A 27932-nucleotide genomic window follows, 5' to 3' on the forward strand; every position below is an offset into this window, starting at 1 on the left:
CCTGGAACAAGAAACCAAAGATTCATTCTAATACAATTAACAACGCACATACCAAATCCAAAATTAAGAATCACTGAAAATGTTGAAAGGCTTGAAGAATTCATTTACAGACATGGGAACATGAGCTATTTGAATGATTGAGACATTACGAGGAAACAATACTTTCTCCTAAAATCACCTTCCAAAGTGTTTCTCAGAAGTAATCTGTACTCACACGGTCACACAGGAAAGCTTGAAGAAAACATAATTCATTATCTGACAAACACATGGGTTTAAACAGAAATCATCCCCAAGCTTGAAGCATTGCACCAAGACAAGCATCTCTGGTGCTGAAGCTATTTAATTTGACCACATTTTTATTTCAACATGTCCCTTAAGAGAGAAAAGCAATTGCAAAGATGCATTCAAAAACTAAATGCTTTGTCTAAGTAGTATCAGCTACACTGTATCTGATTAAGAACAACCAAGGAAAATCTCTTATCTGCTAGGTTATCTACAGAGGTGAAACTTTTGAGGCTTACACACTGCCAGAGATCAAGAGCCATTGCTTTAAGATAATAGCAAAGGAAACAGACAGTTTTCCACCATACATTAACCAAGAATTCATCCTGTCTCCCATGTCTATCACTGACGACCCAGAGTCTAAGTTTAATGTCTTATTTAGTGCTAGAATTCCATCTATTTAATCCAAGCTTAGTAGACTTCAACATTTAAATCCTTCTCCTGGCCCTCTCGCTTCTTACTTCAGCAACTCTTGAAGAAATCATTGAGCAATTTGGAGGGGTTGGAAGTAAGCAATATTGATGACGGCTCTGTGTGGATATTAACTATGCCAAGATACATTTCATAAGAAAGAAGAGTTTGTCATTTTAAGTTGCGCAGTATTGTGTGCCAGATGACTTCTGCCTTCCTCCCTTAAGACAGCTACTGAGCCAGCTCTGAGCAAATGTAGCTTTACAGACCACCTTCTTCTGGAAGCATCAGATAGTCAGAATGCTTTTATGGCCTCCATCAAAGCGTCTCCAGTTCTTTTGCTCTTCTCAGTTTGTGAACCCCAGGAGGAGCTGCCTCAAAGCTGCAGAAGCAGGACCTCACCCATTTCATCAGGGAAGACCAGGTGGTGCAGCAGCATCAGGCACAATGATATTCCACCACTAGTCTTTCCTTAGCAGCAGACTGGAAGAAAAGTAGTGAGATGGTGCTTTTCTCCATAGGCCAAATCATGCTTTTCTTGCTGAGAAACTAGAAAGGAGAACAGACATGGGAAGAGCTGACCCTGTGCCTTCTCTTATTAAACAAAACCTTGTTACTTGCATGCAATCCATAGAATATTAAACTCTACATACTCTAGAGTTGGCTTGAAGCCTAACAAAACTGGAACCACCCCATCTTTATTGGCTTTATATAGATAGGTACAGAAATATACAAAGTCAAGATGATTCATGCTCTCTGGAATGAAGGGCAGCAGCACAGTTCTGCCTAAGCAGAGATATTCATGGGAGCAGGCAAAATAGACTGAGAGCTGTAACGGCTGGGAAATGCTGCTAAAGGCTGTTCATTTAAAGCTATCCAAAAGGAAAGAATATTACTGAAAAAGCTGGTAGGAAGGTAGGTGAGACAAATGATCCCACAATCAAGAAGGGAGACTGGAAGATCTCTGGGCCAAACAGGGTTTAGCACTTTTGACTCGCTAGTCAAACTTGTGAAATAAATCAGCCTAAAATTAAATTATACTGCTCTCATCTGCCACAAAACACATAAGTTTATCTTTTGGAATTACTAATCTATTTAAGTTACTACAGAAGCTTCTCTGCATATGGCACAACCAAAGGGCAAGGCACAGTATCAGAATTATAAAATTATTTGATATAGAAGTCTATTATGCCTCTTAAAAGGCTAGAAACACTCAACCTACAGGCAAAATACTTAAGCACTGCTGTGCACTTTAAACAGAATAGAAGCTCAAGATAAGCAAATTAATTATAAAACCTATAAACATCTGAGTATCCCATAAGTATTCTGAAAGTCACCTCAGGACATAAGCTAGTTTTTCATAGAAACTGATAATTTTAACAGCTTGATCTCAGACAGAGACCACTGATAATAATATTGAGAATGACTGCAGATTTAAAGGTGCTGATGTAGTCTTTCTGCACAAAGTAACTAAACTCTACAGAAAGAAAACAATGTCACATTAGACCATTACGCTGTTTTATCGACTCAGAATTCACTGTAGTATATTTTTGTAATCCTCTATAAGATGCCAGCTCTAGCTGAACAGCTGTACAGATGTCTAACCTTCAGAAGCTACGATAACCATATGTCAAACGTCTGTGGTTTCGCCACTTGATATTTTGGGTGTATGCCTTCATTTGTGATAATAAATATCAGGCCACAAACTAATGTCTACCCAGATATCTAATATGTTTAACACTCAAAGCAGCTTGAAAATCTAAACATTTCTGCTGTTAGCTTTGAGTTCTCCTCAAAGAATTATGCTACAATGTATACCAGATGAATAGGCTAGGGATAACACAACCACTGCCAGTTATTAGGATGGGTTTCTCTGTATCATTCTGTATGTATATTTTTAAACTGTAATATACACAGAGTTCACCACCCCCCAACCCTCCTCAATGCTTTCATTGAAAAACCTAAATCCACCATTCTACCACACATTTCAGTGTGGAAGTGTAAAAATTTAAGGCTCTCCGAATCATATATTGCACATAAGCAGTTATGAAGAAAAGCTTGCATGAAAGAAAATGTAGATACGGACAGAATAGCACAAAATACATAAAGTATCAATTTAAAGACCCCAAAGCATTTTCTTCTGGTGGGAAACAGAGAAATGCGATAGCAAAATTAAACAAGCTGCACAACATTAGAAAGAGAATCCAAAACAAAGGAGGCAGAATTCAGCCCCAGCCTCTCATCTAAAACTCCTTAAGGACCATGCTATTCCTTCTGTATACATTTGTTTGCATATGAAGTACTTGTATTACGCAGTTAGCTTCTGCACCTTTACAACCAACAATCTATCAGGAGATACTGGTGTAGCACAATCAAAGCCAACATTTGGTATCATTACAGTATGCACCTAAGAGAAAAGGCTTTTGTTTGACCCTCTGCAGACCTGAGGAATTAGCATTATAGTCGACTAAACCCAGAGTGCGTCTCAGAGGTCCGGTTCCTTACTGAAAAAGACCAGAACACCAGAACTGCAAATGAAGCAACACTAAATACAATTTTATACAGTGTTGCTAGAAAAGTCCTTTCTGCCCTAACAAACACAAAAGCAGTGACTGTCTTTTCCTCTCTTACTGTTCTCTTAACACATGTAACTTCAGACTCGGAGTGGAAAAACATACATACATATGTATGCTTTTATACCTACTTTTTATAAGTACACACACACACAAAGCCAATCAGTAGGGTCAAAACTCATTTTACAATTAAATTTCCATAGTTATCTTCAATCAGATTAATGCTCCAAGACCAGAACTATCACATTAATGGTTACTTCTCTTTATTATCTACAAAACCTTTCCTAGCCAAAGTAATAAAGTCTCTATAGGAGCCTGATAACTTTACAAGGTGACAGCATTTCTGTGTTTATTGTAAGCCATTTCTACCGTGAATTGCTAACAACTTTTCAAAGTGTAACACTGATTTGGAAATGCAGGCGCACTAATACACCGATTGCCATGACTAATGTATAAACTTTTAATGACCTTGGCAAAATCCATCTTTCATTGGGCAAGTGCCACTATTTTGACTGCACAAAATGTTTTGGAAATATGTTGAAAATTATACATATTTTGAAAAATATTTCAGGATTTCAGTACAGCAAATGAATCTATATTTAAAAAGTTGGACACTGTAGGAAATAAAACACAATCAATTTGTGCAAGACTCTTGTTAAGAAGAGACAGCCTCCAAGTATTGTACATTCACAGAATGTTGACTTGTAATCCAAATAAAGAAAGATAAAGTATCTTGAAATGTTTTCAGTTTCATTCAGTCACTGTCATCTTCTTGTTTTAAACCACCTGCTTGTTCAGTACTGCCCTCTCCATCACTTTCCTTATCCCAGTCTTTCATAGATGCTCCCATCATGAAGTCATCACGCAGTATATTCCATTCTGGTCCCTCTTCAGACTTCACTTCACCCTGTATGTTTGAAGGGGGGAGAAGGAAGAGGATGATGAGATGAATGTGGAAGGGGCAGTAGAAGATGGAAAGCCCTCATATAACTACAATATGTGAGGCATTCACACAAACTTGCATTGACAGACATGCCAAAGGCCAGCACCTCACACAAAAGTTACGTGGATAAACAGGGGAATCATAACTACCTGATGCAAATAACTGAATTTGTTTTACCCAACCAATAAAAGGAACACAGGGGAAAAAAAAAACACAACAGCTATTCCTTGTGGATGAAACAGTCAACCTTGGGCATGGCTTCCTTTATTAAAATCTTTCTTGGCAATCAGAATGGATTCATGATATCATTTATTAACCCCCAGGTGCTGCTTCATTAGAACACTTCTTGGCACATTTCTAAAACACAAATATGGATTTAATAAAGGCTTTTAAAAAAAACACAAATTTAATATTTAACATATTCTGCAATACGTGAACCAAATCCCCTTTATGTGGATTATTACCTCACTACCTGGACTTGTCATATGGTGCAAAGCTGCCTCTAAAAGAAACTGAAAGTTGATCTACACTCAGCAAGCCAACAACACCTTATTCCAAATTTTGCGCTTCTTCAAAGTGCATAAACTGAAACCATGCTAAACTGACCGGTGAATAATGAAGAGAAGTGACAGGAGCCTTATTTTCAGGTTAGCACTGAAAACATTGCTAGGTTGTTCTAAGCGACGGCATACATTTGGCGATACAACAGCCCCATCCTGTGGCAACAGCTTTAAAGAACAGGATGAAGTAATTCCAAGATCACAGCCTTTACTGAAGGAAAACACTGAAAGCATTCAACGTACCAAAGGAGGACTTAAGTCATTTAAACCTCAGTAGCAAAATACTTCTGAGGAACCATTAGTGTTCAACATGCAAGAAAAAACTATTTTACCAAGGAATTGGGGGGCCTGAAAACAATTTACTCTTGTAAGTTCTTTTGAAACAGGTACACAGGCATCTCACACGACTGTCTTTCCCACTGCCCTTCACTCATTTAACTAACGCCTTCTGTACCTTCAGACAGGGGTTATTTGTTACAGTATCTTCTGCAGATGAAGATCATGTTGTTTCCAGGAGAAAATAACATAAATTTTAACAGAGGAAATAATTAGAAAAAAATGCAGATCTGTCACTGCAAACTTAACACATCTCACCAACAGAAGCTACCTGAGTACAAGTCTCCCAGATGAGTTGCTTTCAATAGTTACTCAAAACAGAAATGATTTCAAAATGTGACTTGTCCTGCAGCTCTCCGTGAAAGGTGAGTCTCACAAAAATAAGATTACATCTTAATACCTTCCCTTCCAAAAGGGATCTCCCCAGGCTCCTCAAAAACAACAACCAACTGAAGCTGTTCAAGATGTAGAGTTCTTTTTATTCTTTTCTTTTGTCTTCACAGCTGCTCTCATTAATGTTTATTTGGAGGTGTAACTCTCCCATCTCCAGCAGCAGTAGAAAAACAACTCCCCTTTTCCCCACGGGAGTGACTCCTATCTACTTTCACCGTTGCAGCAATTCACTACAAATGCTACACCCCATAAAGCCTGAAATCATCTCAGGCAGGGTAATCAATTAACTGGAATTAAAAGAGCGACAGACAGTGTAGGTGTGTAGGAAGACCTTAAAATACTCTCAGTAGAATAATACATATTAGTGAAAACTTCAGTATTCTGTTCTACACATTTACCTTTCCAGATTAGAAAAAGGTCAAAATAGTTACAAAAAAACTCACTCAGTTGTTTTTAAATCCCAAATATTTTAGGAGTAATCACTATTTGAACATATAACAGAGCAAAACATGAAATACTCACATGGAAAATCCCCATTTTCCTTACAAAATCCTTTTTTTTTTTTTCTTTTTTCTTTTTCCCTTTTTTTCTTTTTCTTTCAATAACAATCAAACCAACAGAGATGTCATTTATTTTTCCCACACACACAGAACTGACATTGTCAGCAGCAACAACGAAAGGCTGCTCAGGCTTTGACAAGCCCAGTGCTCAAATTATCACAATCCACTATTCAGAAAGTGAACAAGAGAACAAAAGCAGGACCTCAACAAAGGGGGATGCTGATCCTCTGCAGTATTACCCACTATGCAAGGAGCCACAAAGGTTTGAATAGAGGTTTATACAAGCGCTGAGAAGAAAGACAGAGGTAGCATATCCATGCCTGAAAGATGAAGATTAAATACTTGAAAGCAAACATTTAATCAATTTTAAGCATGCTACCAAGTGAAGAAAACCCCATGTTTAGTAACTTCATTCTTAACTCAATTACCTCTCAATTTTTCCCCCTTCACAGTAAAAACTACCCAAATCCATTCTACCACCAAAAAAAGAAATAAAATAAAATTCCCGGAGTCTTAAGAAAATATGCAGCAAGAATATTTGTACAATTAACAATTAGTTCAACTCCAATATCACTTCCCAACTTGTTTTATATAAGAATGTTAATGCACTTGGGTTTTCAATGCTATAATCTAGTTCCATCTAAGTAAAACAGAAGTGATTCTTGGCACTTGGAAAACAGCTTTCATTCTGTTCAACTGCCTTTGAACTCCCAGTCAGCTGTTCATCCACCTCTCCCACATACCGCCACAACACTAAAGTCCCCTTTGAACATCCCCAAATGCAAACAAAACAGGCTGTATAAACGTAACTGCTTAACACTATGGGAAACAGTAAGGTAGGGAGTGAACAATTGTGGGTTTTTTTGTTTGTTTGTTTTCCCTTCTTTTATACATAGATTTGAATAAGTCTGTTCTTTGCCTGAAGGCGTGGAACCTATTTCAGAAGGTCAGAGAGGGAGCAGTTAGTAATGCATCTCCCAAGTCACTAGTACACGCTGACACATTTGTTATCATTAGCTGCAAAGAGAGACCAAAACCCAAAGCTGTGTAACTCCACTACAAATGCCCATTTGCTGGGAAGGCCAGATAGCCCACCCGAGGAAAGAGAATACCAGAACTGCCATCTTACATGCTTAGCAAGTCACCTAAGCTATCACAGCATTAGCTCAAGTCTGATACAAGGATTTTGCATTGGTGACGCATTTCCCAAACTATTACTGGGTTGAAGATGTAATCTCTGAAATCTGAACCTGAACAAGAAGAACTGAAATTACTGAAGTCCTAATAAAAATAAATCAGCCAACAAATAACAAAGCTCAGGTCTGTCACCCAGAACAAGCAGCCATCACTCACAGGATCCAGGCTACAATTGTCTCCTGGATGCTTATGGAGTAACACAGAGACCTACAAACAGGCTGATGAAACCCCTGTAACACTGGTGACAGTATAAAAGGTTATGTCCTGAAAATAGAGCAAACAGATTAAAGACAGCATTTGTGCCACTTGAACATCTGCACAACGATAATAGAGGTTATTTCTGTCCATATCACCATAGGGTTTCCCGTAAAGTCTGAATTCCTCTACTGTTCAGAAGACAAAAAACTGCAGGGTATTAAACACTTTTTAAATGTAAGAATTACAATCAGCACACTGGGCTCCCGTGCCTTTGCTCTGTGAAGAAGATGAAATACCACAGCTTGCAGGGGCATCTCTCTTTACCATCACATACAATAAACGTTTATTTGTACCTGTCAGGGAAGGAATTTCTAACATAAATATCTCTAAAGTAACGACGTTAAGCCTTGAGAAAACAATTCTAACACGTCTAATTAATTTGAACTGCCTCCCCAGGTTCGTCTGTTTTGCTCAATACAGACATCTAAGAACTTGAAATACAGGGAGGCTTTTGTCACAGCAAAGAAGTTAAAAAGTCTATCTGCCAAAATGCATTCTCACATAAATCTGACAATCACCCTTCCCTGCCAGCCTGCATCTTTCTCCAAATGACTGCTGCTATTCTCTTCCTTATCCCCAAGAAAGCTGCCTTAAGCCTAGCTCAGAAAACCCACACACATACACTGACGTGTGTTAAATCTCCACTAAAGCATAAGAACACACAGAAAAAAGAAAATAAACATAAAAAACAAAAGCACTTGAAAAGCATGAGGAAGAGATGCAAGGCAAGGAACACCAGTAAAATCTTTAAATTTATCTTCAGGAGTAAAACAAAAGTAAGTTTTCTCAGTTTTGTCTCAGCTAGAAGCAAACAGAACTATAACTTAAGTACCTCAAACTGCAACATTAGGTAGAGCCAAATATGCGATCACCTTTAAAAGGAGAAAAAAAAACCAAACCTTAAAAAAAAAGACTCTTGGGCTTAATAATCAGTACTACTTGCAATTTTCACTTATTTGAAATACAGTTTCAATTCAATTCTTCCTACATACACCTGATCCCCAAAAGACAAAAAATCCCCAATAATCTAGAGACTATGCGCTGTACCCACCACTGACATGAACTTCTGAGCTCATGTCTCATAGAAACTCACTTTGATTTTGGAAAGCATTTTTGAGCTGGCAGAGCATGCCATTTACACAACAGAAGTCTACACTGCAGCAGAGTAATGCTACACAATTGTATATTTCTTAAGACAAGAATCATTCAACAACCATTCACACTCTCTCTCTTAATGAGACAGAAATCAATTGCTTTGGTATATTTGAAGTGACAACACCAAGCATGGTATGGGAGATTTATTCAGACCACAAAGTCTCCTGCGCACACTAGGACCCACAGTTACATTGCTATTAAACAAACACAAGAACTAATTTTTGCAGTGTTCTGAATCCTGTTGTTACCAGTCAAACCTCTCTGCAATCAAAGCCCTGGAATTGTTACCAAAAGGCGAGGGAAACGCAAATACTCATTTTAATTTTGAGCACAACCAAAAGACCACCCACAACTTAATGACCTGCATGTGGAATCTCCCCATCCTCATATTCTCCTCCGGGGTTTACTACAACCAGGGATGTGTGAATGGAAAAGAATGCTATGGGTTGGCATGCAGAGGCTTAAATATGCTCCAAATTGCATCACAGAAATTCTACGTACAAGTATTTATCTAGATTTAAGGAAAAAAATCATTAACATCATCACAAAATGCTCAGTTGCAAAGAATCACAGGCATTTGAGAAAACAGATTTCTTCAACGTCCACTCATTAGAAACCTCATAAATCAGTATTTGTCAGAAAAAGCAAAACATTTAAAGAATTCAAGTGTAACACGGGGCCCTTCTGCATACAGGAAGGTCTGGAGCTCTTCAGCTCTTGCAAAGCTCCAGTTCTGATAGCAGCAGTCTCAGAAATCCTGCTGCCACACAAGGAATTTTACTACTTGCTGCTCCAAGAGTATGTCCAACTGTACAGGCATTCTCCTCACATTTTTTTCAATAAAGCAATAAGAAATACTACACCTGAGAGCTACTCATAGAAAACAAACAAACCCCACCATCTGTGCTCCAGAAGGTATCATACACCTTCCTGGGAACACAACTCTGCATATAACTTGTGAGATTAGTTTAATTATATTCTGTTTGCAGTCAGAACACGGAGTTCAAAGCTGAACATGAAACATACATGGTCAAGCTCATTCCAACGGACGACTTCAGTTATCATGCACACTTCTCCCAGCTACTGTGCTTAAAAAAAAGAAATTCAACCACCTGCATAGACACGAAGAGTCAAAGCAAAAAATAAACAACAAAACAAACAGGGCACATTTACTTGTTCTTAGTAGTGATTTGAATAGTATTTAGAAAAGGATAGCTTTTTTTTTTTTTAATCTTTAAGTTGTTGGGTTGTATTAAGAAAACAAGTAGGCACGCTAAAGTACATTGTGTTCTAGTTCTAATAACCCACAAACCCCCTCCTGCATAGGAAGCAATTTAACTTCTAATGGGAGAGGTAAGAAATTGTGAAGGTTGTTAGGAAACCAGCACGCTAATCACTTTTATACCACTCCTACACATACTAAAAGAAACCCACCATGGAATGCATTTTATTATGTTTAACTCATGTTCTATAAAACATAAAGCAAAATGACAATGTCCTGAAATTCAAACAACTCTTCTACACTATCAGATGAAAATATCTCACCTATGAATAAAAATGCTTTTTTGTGGACTTTTTAAAGTAGATACCACAACACTGTACCTCTGGGCATGATGCACCTCCGATAGGAGGAATGCTTTGTTCTTTTTCCTCATTGCAATATGCGGAACAGCCACAGAACCCATAGAAGGAGCAACTGCAGCTCATCAAGAGGGCTAGAGTGACAGCAGTCACTCCACTGACAATGCTCAGAGCAACTGCAGGAATTGGAATTGCTGCAGGGATTATCCCAGGAGCTGGAGAGTCTGTTGCGTTGTCATCAGATCCAGAAGTATTCTCTTCCCCTTGAGGGTGCTGAATAGTGTTGAAAAGAGCTTGATAGGCCAGGCCCAGCATGCTGCAGTGGTTTGTACCTCTTTAGAATTGCCAGGGTTACAGCAGACCTTTGGAGGCGCCTGCTGCTCTAGACACCTCCCCATACCATCCCACACTGCCTGCCACTCAGAACTATCCTATTTCAGGGCAGGTGTCTGGGTGATATTATTCTTAAATGTTTAATTTTAAACATAAACTGAAACATATTCACAACGCATAGCAATAGAAGCAGACTGGTTTGAACACCCCATGTATATTCAAAATTTTTAAGAGCTATTGTAACTAGCTCTTCTTGAGCTGAACATGGGTTGAGATAAAACTTAGTAAGATAGAGTACAATAGTTTTGACTATTTATATATATATATATACATGAATGTATGTAACAAGTGATGCACAAGCAATTGCTCACCATACCCCAACTGATGCCCAGCTAGCCTCCAAGCAGAGAAGAGAGAACTCCCACCCCCTTCAAAACTCCTTCCACAATATGTCATATAGTATGGAATATCCTTTGGCCAGTTTAAGTCAGCTGTCCTAATTCTGTTCCCTCCCAGCTCCTTGGGCTCTTCACTGAGGATGGCCTTGGCTCTGTACAACCCTCTTTAGCAGTAACTATGAACATTGGTGCGTTTAAACACCATTTTTCTCCTAGAACCAAAATACAGCGTCATACCAGACACTCTGAAGAAAACAATTTCATCCCAGCTGAAACTAAGACAAATAAAACCAGCTTAATGTATATTGCAAATTATTACTGAGAAGATAGCTGGAAAAAGTGTTCTTTTATTAGGTTATCAGAAAAAACATCTGGAAGCACATTTCCAGACAGTATACCTTTCCAATATGTCATCACTGCTAATTTTCATGTTTGTTTTCTTTTCCCCCTGTTAAAAAGCAAACCACTTCATCATCCTCCCCTATTTGCCTTTACGCTCACATCTGCAATGCCTATTCATCAGCCTTCACACCAACAGCAGTGAACTTACTGCCTACTATACTAGCCACTACTACTGCAGCATTCACCTACTACATCTATTTCTTCAACTATCATTCACCATACAGCTTTCGCATTTCATCTACTTGAACAACAGGATCCTTAAAGCAAAGATCAGACAGAACGTAGATCAGTAAATTCTTGACAACATTCCAATGAGTAGTACGGTTGAAAACAGCACATAATCAAGGCTGTCATTAATAACATAATATGGTGCTTTACTTTCATTGCTTATCAGACAAGAATTTGTTTAACTAGCTATGGTATTCAAATTACTGTAATTATAATCTCTTTGTTCAGAAGACAACTAAGGATAAGGTAGATGCACTGCTTCACTGAGAATCTTAATTCTGACTAGGATAAGACCACGTTGTCTATTAGAAAGAAAAGCTCTTTGTCCCAACCAACACTGAACCTCAGATAACTACAACCTACAAAATATTGTCTGTTATGTAATCATGACCACCAGCTATTATTGCTTAATTATCAAGAATAAACTGAAATGGACTCCTCCTTACCACCTTCTAGTGATATGCCTAAAAGGAAAATAAAGAACTAAGTATTTTTCTTCTTGGATGTGATACAAAGTAAAAGAACTTTCCCAGATAGATAGCATTTCAGCCCAGGAAAAAAAGTGATTCAGAGATAAAAAGAGACTGGTTCTATATTTCTTAGTACATACTTAGTGCAGTAATGAAGACACGGGGGAGTTTAAAGATCAGGTATCACCCCAAACATCACCCAGATCCACAACATCCTTGTTACAAGGTGCAGTTTCTGAACCCTTACAATGTACCTAGAAAACACGCAGAGGTATCTTGGAGCATCTGTTCAAAATGAAGGCCTTCTACACACCATCCTTCAGAAGTCCAGTACTAATGTCTTTTAATAGCTTACTTCAGAGAAAATAGTTACAATTCAAAACAGACTTTTCCAGATGTCACCTGTTTATGACAGACATTCAGGCAATGTCTCAGCTGGAAATCTAAGACTTTCTGAGTGCTATTAATAGAAGCTTGCCTGCCAACACAGTTCAGAAGCATGCAGGCCATTGGCTGATCAGCATATTTTGATCCTTTTTAAAAAATGAATTATCAGCTTGCAGATTTCTGAATTACCTGAATCCACTGTTTTCCATTAAGACTCAACAAGAGGCACAGCAAAACAAGTCCCAAAACGTTGTTTCAAATGCTGAAGACTGTAAAAATAACCTGGTCTCTTACTTCCAGCACTTAAGAAATCACATCAGAGTACAGCTGATTAGGAAGAAGTGGGCTAACAGCCTCTGTTTTCTGACTCAGGATTTCCACTTACATTTGAGTCCTGAAACAAATATAGCTATGCAAAACATAAAAGGAGAAAAGAAACGCAATGAATTGCCTCTTGCATATTTTCATTACTAAACATGAAATATTGAAGCTTTTATGGCTACTAAGCATCCTGTCTGGCTAAATACTCCTGCTCTCATAGTCTCTACTTTAACTTAAATGGCTTTTGGCAAACAGTTTGCCCAGAGGGGCTGTGGATGCCCCCCTCCCTGGAGGCATTAAAGTCCAGTCTGGATGGGGCTGTGTGCAACCTGGTTAATGGGAGGTGTCCCTACCTATGGGGAGGGTTAAAAATTGGTGATCTTAGAGGTCCTTCCATAACTCAAACAATTTTATAGCTCTAAGACTTCCCAATTGTAGCAGTATCAGGTATAAAAGAGCCACGGTCACAATACAGAAAAAGAAAGATTTGCTTACCCATCCCAAGGATCAGAGCTCACCAAATACTCCCCCAAAGGAGGAAACTCCATGTAGAGATCCCTCCCTTGTAGCACTCAGCCCTTAAATGAGACTTAGGGAGAACAAGGTTCCAACCCTTCTGGTTATACAGGTGAACTGCTTTCACTTGTGCTGACTTTCACAGGGCTGTCCATCTCCTTACCAAGTGCTCAATCATTGGTTCAGGCTATGACTTAGAAATTCCCATACAGCAACATACCCTATATACCCACAAATCCACATTTCTCTGAATTTACACTGCTGTAATTTCTCAAACAACTCTGTGTGAAAACATATTAAGAAACGGACTATACACTTGGATATTCCCAAGTATTTGTAGTAATTGCAACATTTTTTTAATACATATTTTTCAAGCTTGCACTCAATTTCATAAACAATCATTAAAAACTGGTCAGATTATTCCAAGGGGGAAAAAAAAAAAAAAAGTAAATATTGAATTCGGCAACCTTCTAACCACTGGAAACTGTAAGCAGTTTGACCCATCACTGTTGAACTCTATCAAGATAAACAGAAGAGCAGGTGTGCAGAGGTCATTTACAACACATCTGCTAACTCAACACTCATGAAATATAAAGAACATGTTATACCTTAATAAAACTTCAGAGTAAGAGAACCGATTTTCAAGATAACTTGCAAAAGCAATTGCTTAGATCAAGGGAGCTCATTCAGATAGACAAGTTCCACCCAACCTTTCTTACTTCCAGAGACCCTCTTCTATAAAGTCTGTGAAACGTTTAGCTGTATTTTCTCTAATTACATCACTCTGCCTATAAGAGAGTTATGAAAAACACCAGAGGCAGACAGCAGCTTTTACTAAGACTTCCAACTCAATTTACCAGGTAGAAGCGGAATTGCCTTTTCTTTTTTAAATGGCAACTCTTCATTAAGACAAGGCTGTGTCCACACTCCTAACCTTCTGAAATTTTCTCAGGGATGGCGTTGATTGGAAATTTTAAGCTGATTCATTTACAAGCAGTAACCAGAAGTTATTAACTATCAATCTGGCAGGATGCAGTCAGTGGTCAGCAGCAACAAGGGATGCAGCTGTTTGACAGTTGAAACATACTTTACAGAAAAGCCTGAATGAACTGAAATTTGAAAAGAGTGAAAGGTCCCAATAGAATGGAGTGAAAGGTCCCAATAGAATAAAGAAACATTCAGAAAATAAAGAGCTTTCTGCCACTGATGCAGAAAAAAAAAAAAAAAAAAAAAGAGCATAATTGAAAGTAATGATGGAAAGATTTTCCCCAGCTCTCATTTTCACACAATACGCTTCCACAACTTTAAGTCAAAAAAAAAAAAAAGTCACAGATTAAGCTGAAGACAAATTTCCTTGTAAAATAATTCTGCAGATCATTGTTTTACACTTCAGTAAAGGAATCCTAATAGGATTTGGCATTTTGGATGTCTGCGCTTTGTATACTTACAGAAAGATCAAAAGATGATGTATACCACAAGTTTGTGGTTATTTTAGACATAGTTTTACTGAAAACCAGCTTGGCAACATTGTCTGAGAAAACAGAACAACACCACAGCCCCCCAGTGCATTAATAGTGAAATAGACAAGTTACTCAAATATTACAGATGGAGCTGTTTCAATATTGCCTGACATTTCAATTGTTAGTCTCTGTTTATATTCACTTAAACTTGCCAAATTTCAGCTGCATTAGGCTGAAATTTTCCACTGCAGTCACCTGCCTCAGGCAGAAGTTTTTGCAATGTTTCAATGAAAATTATTTCAACCAGTTTCAAGACAAGATGAACTCAGAACATTTTGTCTACAGCCCTAAAGAGGAAAGAAGTATTTCCTACAGGCACTGATTAAAGTCTTGTCATGCATTCTTTCTGAACTTGAAAAATCACTAAGTGATTATTTTGGAGTTGCGAATATGTCTTTTGCTATCTCTATTACCATATTCCCAGGCCTGACCAAGTTATAAACATCTGGGGGACCAGTCTCCCCAGATCTGAGATCATCATCTCAGTTGATAAGTCAGTAGCCAAATTGTCTTAAAATATCTATCCTCGCTGATCACGTACTAGCTGCATCTTTGTCTGCATCAAACTGGATCGTGCATGAATGATGACAACAAAAAGGAAACAGGTCCTTCTATGCAAAAAGTTGTTAGGACTGCTGTAGCATTAGGAGCCAGACAGTAAGACTTCATGCTTGGCCCTAAAATGCAGAAAGCACCTGTTTGGAATAAAATATTCCTTTTAAACTTACAAGAGGTGCTGATGTACCCTAGCAAATTCCTAGCAGAAGCCTATGCTTTCATCCCCATATTTCAGGAACAAATTACTTGGTTAAAGAAAATTCTTTCCCCTGGAAGAGATATATAGATGAAAACAATGAAAGCATTTACACCCTCCCCAATTATATTGTATGGAAACTGTGGAAAAATGCAGAACGAGATGCCAATAGCCACTAATTATTCATCTGCAAGAAAAAGAAGTCAGTCAGTTGCACATTTTAAACAGATTAGCTTTTAAGCAGGAAAGCACATTTGTATCTTCAACTAACTTGACAAAGGAAAGTTCCAAGTGATTTCTTGTGTCCCAGAGAAAAAAAAACAAAGCTTTCGAAGTTAGAAACACAGTAATCCTGACACCCCTGAACAGTTCTCCAACTGCTGTTGAAAGTATTTATCAATTTTTAAAGCCTCACAAGGAAGAAGTCTGGAATGACTGGAGTCAGGTTGGCTATACTTACAAGTCTCTTACCAAACACTTGCAGCTTTTAGAGAATACAGGTCTTTATAGAAAAATCAATTCTCACACAGTCAATAGCTTGATATAAAATAACTGCAGAATCCTCTGCATTCATCTTCCTTCCCATCAAGAAGTTATATTAGGATAGATACTATTTTGAGACCAGTAACAATTTAATTTCCATTCAGCAACACAGCACAGTAATCAAGTTGTACTCTGAGTCATACAGGTAGCTGCAGATATTACAGAAAAATTATTGTATTATAGTGACTGAAATACAGCATAAAGTCCTACTCTCAGTTCCACCCTTTAAATGCTCTGTAGCAGAGCTGCAGTGAGAAAACTTGCAAGTTCTAGCAAACATAACCATTCAGGACACCATCCAGCAAAGGCATAATTCAAAATTAAAGGTTGATGAGCACAAGCTATGCCTGTCACAGAGAGTATTTGTAACTTTCATGACACTTATTCACATGCCAGTAGAAAATATGTTATCATCCAATAATACTTCACAGGGAGCAGCACAAATGATAAGCAGGAAGGTTTCTGGTGCTTCTGCTGAAATCACAGCATGAATAACCCTGTTTAACTGCCATCCAGTGAAAGAAAAAAAGCTGAAACTGCTCCAGGAACATTAATTCTGAATTTCTTTGCCTTCTTACAATTAAGATTTCAGATCTCTTAATTTATTGCACCAGCAAACACACTTCTACAAGCTTAAGAGATCAGAAACTTCATTCAACTCTGAAAGCAAAAGTACTTCCCTAAGACAGTAATCTTAGCAGCACCCAAAATCTGTTAGGGACACCTAAAGAAACTCTAAGTCTATTCTAATTCAGTGGAGTCTTTGACTTCAGTTGGAGGACTGGATTTCAGGAGAACCCAGTTATATATGTATCAAGATTGTCTGCAACTAATAGGAATTAACATCCCAGCAATTGCACATAATGAAATATATCATTGTAATGTATCATAATTAAAAATTAGAACTGGAAAACAAATGAACTCCATTTATGCAATCTTTTTAAGAAAAGGATAAGTAAGAGCAGTACAGGTTCAGTTCTGATTGCAATCTATTATCATTCATTTACAGACCACCAGGTACCCCAAGTCCCAGGCCAGGTCAGATGAACAGCTGACAGCCTACAGAAATGAGTAGACTGGGAGGGTTTAAAAGATCAAAGTATCCATGACAAAAATACCATCCACATTAGGCCCTATGACATATCCTTCCGAGGCATACATCTGAAAGGAACTTAACTCTCTACATATAGCAAAAGGAACCCTTTAATGATCACTGCCTATTCCTGCATTTGCTTTAGTGCCAGAGAGATAACTTCAGCCTCTACAGTTTCTATAGCATATACTACTATTAGGAAAGCAGACAAAGACACCTGTAGATTAATAACATTTCTTAAAGTATATGAAAGATGGGAAATGGCCAAGATCTAACCAGTAAATACATGTGTTCTGTCAGGATTTTATGGAATAAGACTTGACAGCCCTTGTATCTCCCAATAAATGCTTACAAAAAAGCCAAAAACAAACAAACAAAAAAAAAGCAAACAAAAAGAACCCTCACAAAACAAGAATGCCACCACTCAAGACTTAAAGAACCCACTCAAAAAAACCAAAACACTGAGATTTTTCCCCCTTTTATTACATTCTTATTCCCTATTACAAAGTTTTCAGATAAAATGATGGTGGAGGAAGGAAATTACATGATCTTACCCAGAGGCAAGCATCTTGTACAGTACCTTGGAGAGGAAAAAAAAAAAACAGGGAAAAACATGACACAAGTCAGCTGGCTCAGCAAGGATTAAGAAATACCTTGATAAACAGTTAGTGATATGAAAGGCAAAGCTTTTGGCTCCAGCTCAGAAGAGTAATTACTCCCATCTGGGCACAGAAAACCTGAAAAGGGATTAGTTTCAAATGGCACAGAAAAAAAATTCACAGCCTGACAGTCCGTCTTTCACAGCTGCATTAGGTGGGTACACCAAAGGGTGTTTAGGCCAATGGTTAGAAGTATGAGACTATAAACAACAGCGAGCTCTGGCAGGGGTATGGGTTACCTGCTCTTCCCATGAAGGCAAAAACTGGCAGAAAAAGAATGTACTTTAAAAAAGGTTTGTGCCAAAACAAAATCCCACCACTACTGATAGTCTTTACAGAGCTTTTGATTTATTTTTCTCATGCATACCTATACTTGATTGAATAGTCAGCTACAGCAGAGCTTTATGAGGGCTATCTTCAATAATTCCTAACATTTGGAAGAAGCCAAACCCTCAAAAATATGGCAGCAAATCTTTCATTCAAAAACCACTGCAGAGTAAGAAAAGTAAGTATTTGCCTGTTCTCACAAATAGAGTCAAGTCTTCTTTCACAGCACAAGCAGTGGGCAAAGAAAGTATTGCTTTCACTGGGAGAACTTTATTCTGCCGTTTTTCTTGCTGACTGCTTGTTTTATGTGGGTGTGGTACTGTTTTTATTGTTCTGGACTATATTTTAATTGATGGCACAAAGCCTGGAGTTCGGGATTGGCATCTCTTCTATAATTTATGTTGAAATAAATAAATATATTCCTCTTTTTTCTTAAAAGAAATATACACTATACTCTCAATTGCCAAAAAATAAGCAGGCTGCTACAAAGGGAGAGGAAAAAAAAAAAAGCAGCAAATAAACAGCTTGAAAACCACCCCTAACAAAAGCTTTCAGATGGCTCAAAAATCTACCAGGGATTGTAAAGAATTCACCATCTCTAGCCTCATCTCTACTTACCATTCTCTGAAATACCCTTGAAAGACCAAGAAACAAAGATACAACTGTGGAAGCCAGCAATACTGTACAGTGGCAGAATGTCTGTATAAATCTGATTATGAGACTGAAGATCAAAATTTGACTTCAATCTCAGGCATTAACTAAGAAGATGGGATTGTACTGAATTGGTAAAATGTATTTCCAAGAGAAATAACGGCTGATTAATAAAGCACCTCTTCAAGCTGTCATCAAAGAGTTTGTCTGAATCGAGAGGCGCTGAAACAAATAAAACAGGACAGGGAAGGAAGAATGGGTCTATCCAAGTAAGCACTAATATAAAAAAGAAAAAAACACAACAACAACAAAAACAAAAAAAAAACTCACAGTACAGCCTTAAATTCATGATGAAAAACTTCTAAATCTGAATCTTTTGTTTACAAGCAATGTGAAAGCAGAACCTACCAAAGCTCAAAAATAATACCTTACCAGTCAGTACCTGAAGCTTTATTTCTCTATAGTTTTTTAATGAAAATATGCTGTTACTAATGCTGCCAAAATAAGACATTTCTCCTATGGTAAAGAAACATTTGCAGTCTGTTTTTAACCTAGTAATTAGAAAATTGCCTTTCTATAATCTGACAAAGAAAGAAAGAATCCCAGCTTTTACTCAGCTGTTGATTCACTGTCAGCCTGCCATGTTTTTGCAGCCGATAGATAATTCCCATGACTGTTGAGTTAATAACAGTCTTGACTAGTCTTTAACATCAGCAATAGCAGTAGGCGATGTTATTAGTGATGTTCTGCTTTCTGGGGAATAAAAAACAACAAACAAAAACAAAGAAACCACACACATGCCCCCCACCCAAACAAGCAAGCTGGAATTATTTAAGGAGAAATAAAGTGTCAGCACGAAGCTAAATTGTTCTCATTATCCAAGGAATTCAAAAAAAATACTTTAAAATTACATTTGCATGAAAATTCTATGAGCTCTTCATGTCAGGCAGCATTTCAGCAAGCTCCCCAAGCACACACAAACAAAAAACATATGACAAACTGTTGTCTCCCAGCTGATTAAAGTATTTCTTTCTGGCACCAAAAATCCACTTAGTTAACTGCTGTGAGTCTGGGCCAACAGAAGTATTCCACCCACTATCAAGCACAAAGTTCAAACCTGAACACAAATGGCATGTCAAAAATGCACAGCTTCTGAAATACAAGAAACAATATGTCTGAGCAACTTGTTTTTAACCCTGAGCTACTTACTGAATTGATTGGACTGATAAAAACCTAAACAAGCCCAATTAAACTGCCTATCTTACCTATGTTTGAAAAAAGGTGCGTTAAAATGCTTCTTTCCAAAACATTTTATCAGCAGTAATGTTCCACCAGTCCAACACACAAAGAATTTGAGAGAGAAAAGCCTACAGATGTTTAACACATCTGAGTTTCTCTCTGTTGCAGTATTCACTTGTTAAGTCAAAGCCCCAAAGTTCCCTAATCAACCAGAGCAAATGAGTTTGAAATGTCTGAATCTGTGGGTAAACAGAAGTAGCACAGTCATACACACCATGCAGGATGAATAGGTACCACATCTTCCAACAATTTTAGAGAGCTGGTAATTACTACTGCCCAAACTCCACACATTCGTTATGATTTAGCAGTCTGTTCCACAATGCGCAAAACTTGATATAAAAATAATAATTAAAATATTATTTAATATATGCATTTTAATAAAAGCACAGGTAAAACAAGTTATTTGCACAAAATGTTTGATGATCTCCCAGGAGAGCTATACAAATGTAAAAAAGGCTAAGTAATAGAAAAAAAAAAACAAAACAAGGCACTTTGATACAGCTGTTCTGCACAGGGGGCACATCAGCAGACACATCAGTAAATACACTGAGAAGGTGAAGGCCTACCTGTTCACTTTTTGCAGCCTTCTTAGCAGAGTTATTGTTTCCTTTAGTGCCCTCCATGCTTCTTAAAACATTGATGAAATCTTTCTTTGAAACAGATGATAGCAGTTTAGCACGTTGCCTTTCAGATTTCACACCTTTCTTCACTTTCTCGTCAACATTCTTTTGGTGTGTCCTGACAGCATTAAACAACTGCACAACACCTCTAAAGTGGTGAGCAGTGGAAAGGAAGTGAACAAAAAAACAAGAAAAACCTTTTAATTCATGTTACCTTTATAGATATGAACCTTCTATCAAAGAAACTAACCAGTTCAGATGTTAGCTGGCTTCTAGTTCCAAAAAGCAATTACTCAGAATCTCAGTTCTGTTAAGTAACGTTCACTACAATACAGGAGGCTTTCAATTTTCAGTCTTTCTTCCCACTTATTACTAGAAACCAGCAACAAAACTCCAAACACAACTTTTCAGATCCCAAAGCGAGCACGATACATTGTACAACCATCTATACAAAAACACGTTTCAACCCCAGAAGGATGATAGTCATTCTACAACCAGCTATTGAATTCCTCATACAAGAATTCAAGAGCAGCTGAAGCAAGGGTACAAGGGACAGGAGCGAGTCCTGTAAGGAAACAAGCAGATACAGACAGAACATCAACACGATGCTCCACAAAGAACTAGATGAGCACCACTACAATAATGCAAATCGGCCAACTGTACTTAGCAGCCATGGATCTGGTGAATTCTCTGCAGAGAAAAACAGAACAGCAGAAACAACTGTTCCACGTTCTTAAAGCATTAAATTAACCAAATAAGGGAGTCTAACAAAGCACTTCTGTTAAGCAAACATTACATTATTGTCTACATTTTTATGCTTTCACAAACCATTTGAAATCTCTTGTTGAATTTGATACTGTAAAACATAGATCAGCATATAAATCACTTGGCTCCTGCTAGTCACTTCTTAAGAGTTCAATCTGATTGGAAACAGACTACCTGCACAGGCCTTTCCTTCCCCTTTTCCTCCCTTTAAGACATACATATATTTAAAGAAAGCTTTCAAAAAAACTCTTACCTTGTGGCAATTCTCTGAAGATTTCTCTCTCTGTCTCTGTCTCTGACAACATCTGGCTTCACTCGGCACATCATTTCCCACTCCCGCTTTTTATCGAGCTGTTATAAATATTGTTACTTAATGTAAGTGGCATGGGGCATTTAAGAATGCAGCACACTCTAACAACATGCAGTAAGATGAACAAAAAAGATAAATCAACAAAGCTCTGCTTGGTTGAGGGTAAGGGCAGCTCCAGCACCGGACCTAAGGCTAGTCTCTTCTGCTGCCAAAAATGGGACCCCAATGAAATTTCAGTCATTTCACTTCTACAACAGAAAGTTGTGTCAGAGTGATGCTTCTGGATGAGACAAACAAAAAAGGTCTAGCAAAACACAAGTGCTTTCACATTGAGAGCTATGGGCAAAGAAATGATTCAAGAACAGTGTCCAACAACACAAGGCCACAACACAGAAATTTATAAGTAATAAATTTGTGGGCACACCAAGACAAACATAATATTTAAATATTTTAAATTTAAATATTAAAAAATATTTAAAGTCTCAGGAATTTTATTTTCCCTACTGAATTAATCACAAAGGAAGTTTACGATTGACAGTGATGCACAGCAAGACTGCAACGAGCAGAACTCAAGCATAAGAGAGTACCAAACACTCACAGGATAACTGCAGTAGGACAAAGGGGAATGGATGTAAACTGAAAGGAAGGTTTTAAATTAGATATACTAAAAATTTTTCACTCAGAGGGCAATAAGGCCCTGGCACAGCTGCCCAGAGAAGCCGCTGACATCCCATCCGTGGAGGCACTCAAGGTCAGGCTTGAGTCAGGTTCCTCAACAGCCTGATCTAACTGCTCGCAACCCTGCCTATAGCAGGGGGCTGTAATTAGCTGATTACTAGGTCCCTTCTAACCCAAGTTATTCCGTAACTTTGTGAATCCCTTCCACAACACTGTAACTGTCATGTACAACACCAATTTTTGTCTCTTTCGAGGTTCCCTGTTTCCAACACAAAACTAATCAATGACCATAACTCCAACAGTAGAATACTATACTTTCCCCAACACCTCCATCAGGAATAAATTAAGAACTACTTTTTCCCCAACTTGTAACAATCTTTCAGTGTTCATAGTTCTGATGATATTTCATTAAGTGTTTTTATACAAGAAGCTTTTCATGGAATTTCAGAGCCCTGATCTTTATAATTTCAGGCAGACTACTATGAACTCACAAGTTTATGACCATGTTTTGACCTCTGACCAAAAGACCTGCTGTGTTCTAGCTCGCATCAGCAAGAAATTAAGAAAAGCCAGACTGACATGAAGTCTTTCTAAGGGTGAACTGGTCAGCTTAGAGACCTGCAGCTCACCTCTGCTTCACAGTATTTCCATATTTAATGGGTGACAATGAGTATTTAGGACAGCTAGAATTGAGGAGATACCTTACCAAAGCTCTATTAAAGGGGCAGGCTATAGCCTATCTGCTGAATGTCCCGGATTATCTGCAGGAAATCTGGTTAACCTACTTACTAGCAAGATGAAACATTAGAACTGTTAATTAATTTTTAGCCTGAAGGTGAACCAATTACAATGTGGAATTAAAATTTCACCAAAGAAAAAAAGAAAGAAGGAAAAAAAAAACACTTAAAAACCACTACAGTTTTGTTTTCTTTGCATCGTTTTCAGAATTAGAAGTAATTTAGAGCACAGACACCACCATACCACCACGGAAAACCAAAAGGGGCAAACTGAATCAAAAGCAAATTATGGATTACTGCAATCTCAACCTTGAGGCCTTTGATTTTGGACTCACAAAATAATCTGACTGCTTTCTATTCTGTTTTCTCTTCCTCATCTTCTACAAGTAGAACTATTTTCACTCCCAACACTGATAAAAAGAGTTACATCTTTCATTAACAATAGGAAACAGAAGTCTCCAAGCTTAAAGCTGCTTCTTTCTTCCTCTCAACAAAATTACCTTAAGATGGCTGACAGCAAACACCCTACTGCCAAAGATCAGCTCATCTGGTAGCCTGGAAGAAACAGTAAGGAAAAAACCTTGACAGCATAATTTCCTGGAAGGTCACAAAAATGAAGCTACAGGAGGGTCAGAATGGCAGAGAGATTCCAAAACTGAGAAATGAGTGCTGCTCTTCAAAGTCCCTGCTTGGGTGTTCTTGGCCACATACCTATCTGACTGTGACTGTACAATGAAATACCAAGTCTTTTTCTCACCTTCATCCTCTTCTCCAGTCTTTCTTGTTTCTCCTTTTCTCTCTCCTTCTCCAGTTTTTTATTCTTGGCCAAGATGATGGACTTATTTTGTGGTATCTTTTTGTTAAGCACTTTTGCCATGGCATCTGCCCAGCCTGAACCAGGACCAGCTTTGGAGTCTGCACTCTCTTCATGCCCATCTGCTGCCACTTCATCCTCATCATCTCCATCCAAGGCTTCATCCCCAGAAGAGTAGTTGTCATCTGGAAGTCCTGAGCTTATCTCAGAATCTAGAATATGGGGGGGGAAAAAAAAGTATAAAGATTTCTGTCTCTAGTAAAGACCCATCCCAAGTTCAGTTTGTTCCATATGCAAATGTTATTAGAGCTCAGGACCATACACTCCTTGCTTTTACAACTAGTTCTTCAAAACACTGCTTGAGCAAGTATGAAACCACCATTATGAATTTATTAGAAAGTATACAGTGCAAGGGCTTTCTACTCTCACCAATGTTTTACAGTAATTTAAGAGGTTGGATAGAAGGGAGAAGATAGTCCTGGAAATTATTACTATATTAATGAAAATTGTTATGACTAGGATTGTTAAATTTGGGTGAAAAAAGGTACATTCCAGTTAAAAGTAATTATTAACCATATGTATATATACATACACATATCCATATATATATATATATATATATATGGCTATATATACTTCTATACAAACTGCAACAGTGACATCTAGTGTTTAAATGTATGTAGGCAGATTAAATTGAAGGTAGGGGAGCATTTCATACATGAGTGACGCATGCTTCAGGAAAGAAACAATGGTCCAGAGAAACGATTCGCTAAGCACAAAGGACCCAGAGGGGAAACTGTTCTGTGAAACAGACTCAGAATATTTGTTAAGTTCTTCAAAAGTAAATGAGCTCTTCTGTTCCATTTTCTGTTTCTGCTCAAATACTTCAAACACAAAACATACCCACATTCACACTTACTTACCCCGTCCCCTATTCAAAACAAAAGTAGGAATTGGAGTTAAAAATACTCAAGTCTGGAATCAAGGAATTGTGAGAGAGGAAAGAAAAGTCAACCTGACAGCGAACCAAACACAAAGTATATTCTGCTACTTTCATTAGCTTGATCATCAGACAAATAATGAAGACTTCAACAGAGAGAACGATTAACTAGAATAAAACTAGCTGCAAGTTTGGGGTGCACCAAACTGCCTCATTACTTCAGTCTACCTATTTTTTCAGGTAACTGTGAAGCACAGGCAAGTAGTGTCCTGTGACAACTGATTGCTATTACATTAATACTTATGCCACTCAGAAGTTTCAGATTACATATATAACATACAGCATAGAAGGCTGGGAAGTCCACCAAGTGACTGGTAGAACAAAGCTGGTTTCTGACTCCCCTGCAGTCCCACCTGCAAAGAGAGCCAATGGTCTCGAGATGAGCTAATCGATGCTCATCCGCTTAACACGCAGCTCACTGCCTTTCATCCATCTATCCCTCTCACACTACTTCAGGAAAAGTATTTCAAAAATTGCAGAAGTTTTGTTCCACCAGATCAAGTGCTTTAACTTCGTAAACATTACTACATTCCTTCAATTAACTTTAGCAAAACAATCGTTACGATAATGAAGTCAGGAGGCAATTGACAAGATCTGTTTTCCGTAGAATAATGGGGACAGCTATTATTGTTTCTCTGTTTTTAATCCATCCTACCTATTCAATTAAAGATACATAAGTCTAATTCATTACTCTACTTTCTCGACATTCTTTTTGATCCAGCAATAAAACACCACAACACCAAAACAGTGCTATAAGCCAGTCTGAACACACAGTCACCTTCAGAACTTGGGAAAACATTTGGTTATCATCAAAAGTAACATTATCTCCATATAACAAACATGGACCTGAAACATTAAATGCTTGCTCATTACCTACATAGGTATTACTTTGTTACTACAGCTAAAGTGAACACTTCAATGTTTTAACTTATACCGTATGGACTAAGACATGATTTTTTACAATATCCCTTACTATAAAACTGAAGATCAGAAGCAGCAAATTTGCTCAGCACATCCAGAAACTACGACAAAGCTTCTTCTTCCCACCCCCAGCTTCCTTTTGGTATGTCTCCATATTCTGGTTTCCAAATTTTTAAAGGAATTAAAAACAGATCACACTTTTGCATATAAATAAGTAGCTGTACAACCACACCCTGGCTCCTACCATGTAAAACAATCTATCAAGTTTCCAAATCTAGGCCACCTCCAAGGTAGGATATTACCAAACAACTTGAAACAGTCCCAACCTGTGGTTCTTACACACAGCAGAACAGCTAACAGATATCCAAGTGTGAACGCCACATGCTTCAAAACAACTTTCAGTTATCTATTAAAAAAAACCACAAAACAACAAAACAGGCTTTAAAAAATTGCCATGAACCAAAATAAACCACAACTCCATGCATTCATTTTTTCCTATACATAACACCCTCTCCAAATAAACTAAGAGAATAATACTAGATAATACCAAAAATCATTTTGCAAGGTAACCAGCACTTTTAACAATTGCAGAAAGATGAATGACTGAGGCTTCAGCATTTAGCCAGCACTGACAGTTTTGAACGTATGAGAGTATGTGTCAGTAGCAATAGGTAAAGCAGAGATATCTCCAAGTAATGTAAATTATATTAATTCTATCGGAAACGATACTCAGAGCTGTGTATTAAATTAGAGTGATTCAAGTCTAACATAGTTTCCATACAAAAAGACCTCACTGTGGGGTGGGAATATACATAACACATTTGAGTTGGAATAAACCCTTAAAGGCCATCTTGTCCATCTCTCCTGCAACTATCAACAACACCTACAACAGACCAGGTTGCTCAGAGCCCTGTCCAGCCTGACCTTCAGAATCTCCATGCACAGGACATCCACCTCCACTCTGGGCAACTTGTGTCAATGTCTCACCATCTCGACTGTAAACACCTTCTTCCTTATATCCAAGCTGAATATCTCCTCCTTTTAGTTTGAAACCATTTCCCCATATCCTATCACAACATACCCTGCTAACCAAACTGTTCCCTCCTTTCTAACAGTCTAAAGAGATACTGAAAGGCCATTCTCAGATCTCCACAGAGCCCTCCAGCCCCAGCTCTAAACATCTCGGTACTCCCCCTCATTTGCAACTATTCAGCAATCTAAGTGTAAGCACGTACATTTAAGAAAACCCACCTTGCTGAGAGAAGCTCTGAAAGCTCTAACACCAATCGCCCCTCCCCCGAGATTCAGCTGACTGCCTCTCACACACAGAATCACAGAATGATCCGGGTTGGAAGGTACCTCAAGGATCATGTAGTTCCAACCCCCCTGCCTGGCAGGGCCACCAAACATACACATTTACTAGATAAAGTATCTCTGTTCCCCCAGACTCCCCCCCAACACACACGGTAGCCAGAATTATTTGCCTGTGCCCCCGTCAGAAGCGGCCTGCGGGCTGTGTTCAGTGGAAGAAACCGGGGGGAACCCAAAAGCAGCCCAAAAACAGCGTCGGCCATAGGAACACGCCTGAGGGGAGCTGAGGCTTGTGGTACCCCGCCAGCAGGCTACACGGGGCAGAGGGAGGGATGGTCACAACCCAGGGAGGGGACCAAAGGAAAAGCACAGGAACATCCCCCCCCTCGTTACCGCTACCCCCTGTTACCACTCGCAAACTCCTCGCCCGCTGCCGACCGCCCTCGTGACATCTCCACGGTGGCCGCCATCTTCGCTGCACCCTCTGAGCACTTTCCGGTCCGACTCCCTCACCGCCAACCTGCGTTCCGCCCCACAAAGGTTCCGGGTCGGACTGGGGTGGAGGTCTGCAGGCATGTGAGAGGTTTCCGTGTGTCTGGACGTGTTGCCGTAGTTCTTGTTTTCTT

At 38.5% G+C, this 27932-nt stretch overlaps 1 protein-coding gene across 1 annotated transcript; it reads right to left on the reverse strand.

Moving 5' to 3' along the window:
* RRP15 (ribosomal RNA processing 15 homolog) lies at positions 1–27840 on the reverse strand. The gene is made up of 5 exons (XM_015857274.1): positions 27716–27840; positions 24018–24286; positions 21789–21886; positions 20717–20918; positions 1–4173 (listed from the first exon to the last, which is right to left on the reverse strand). The coding sequence occupies exons 1-5, from the start codon at positions 27774–27776 to the stop codon at positions 4021–4023; spliced, it is 783 nt and encodes a 260-aa protein (XP_015712760.1). The 5' UTR covers positions 27777–27840; the 3' UTR covers positions 1–4020.
* Positions 27841–27932: the final 92 nt, after the last annotated feature.

Source organism: Coturnix japonica, chromosome 3 (genome assembly GCF_001577835.2).
Source record: "Coturnix japonica isolate 7356 chromosome 3, Coturnix japonica 2.1, whole genome shotgun sequence".
In the NCBI taxonomy this organism is placed as follows: Eukaryota; Metazoa; Chordata; class Aves; order Galliformes; family Phasianidae; genus Coturnix; species Coturnix japonica.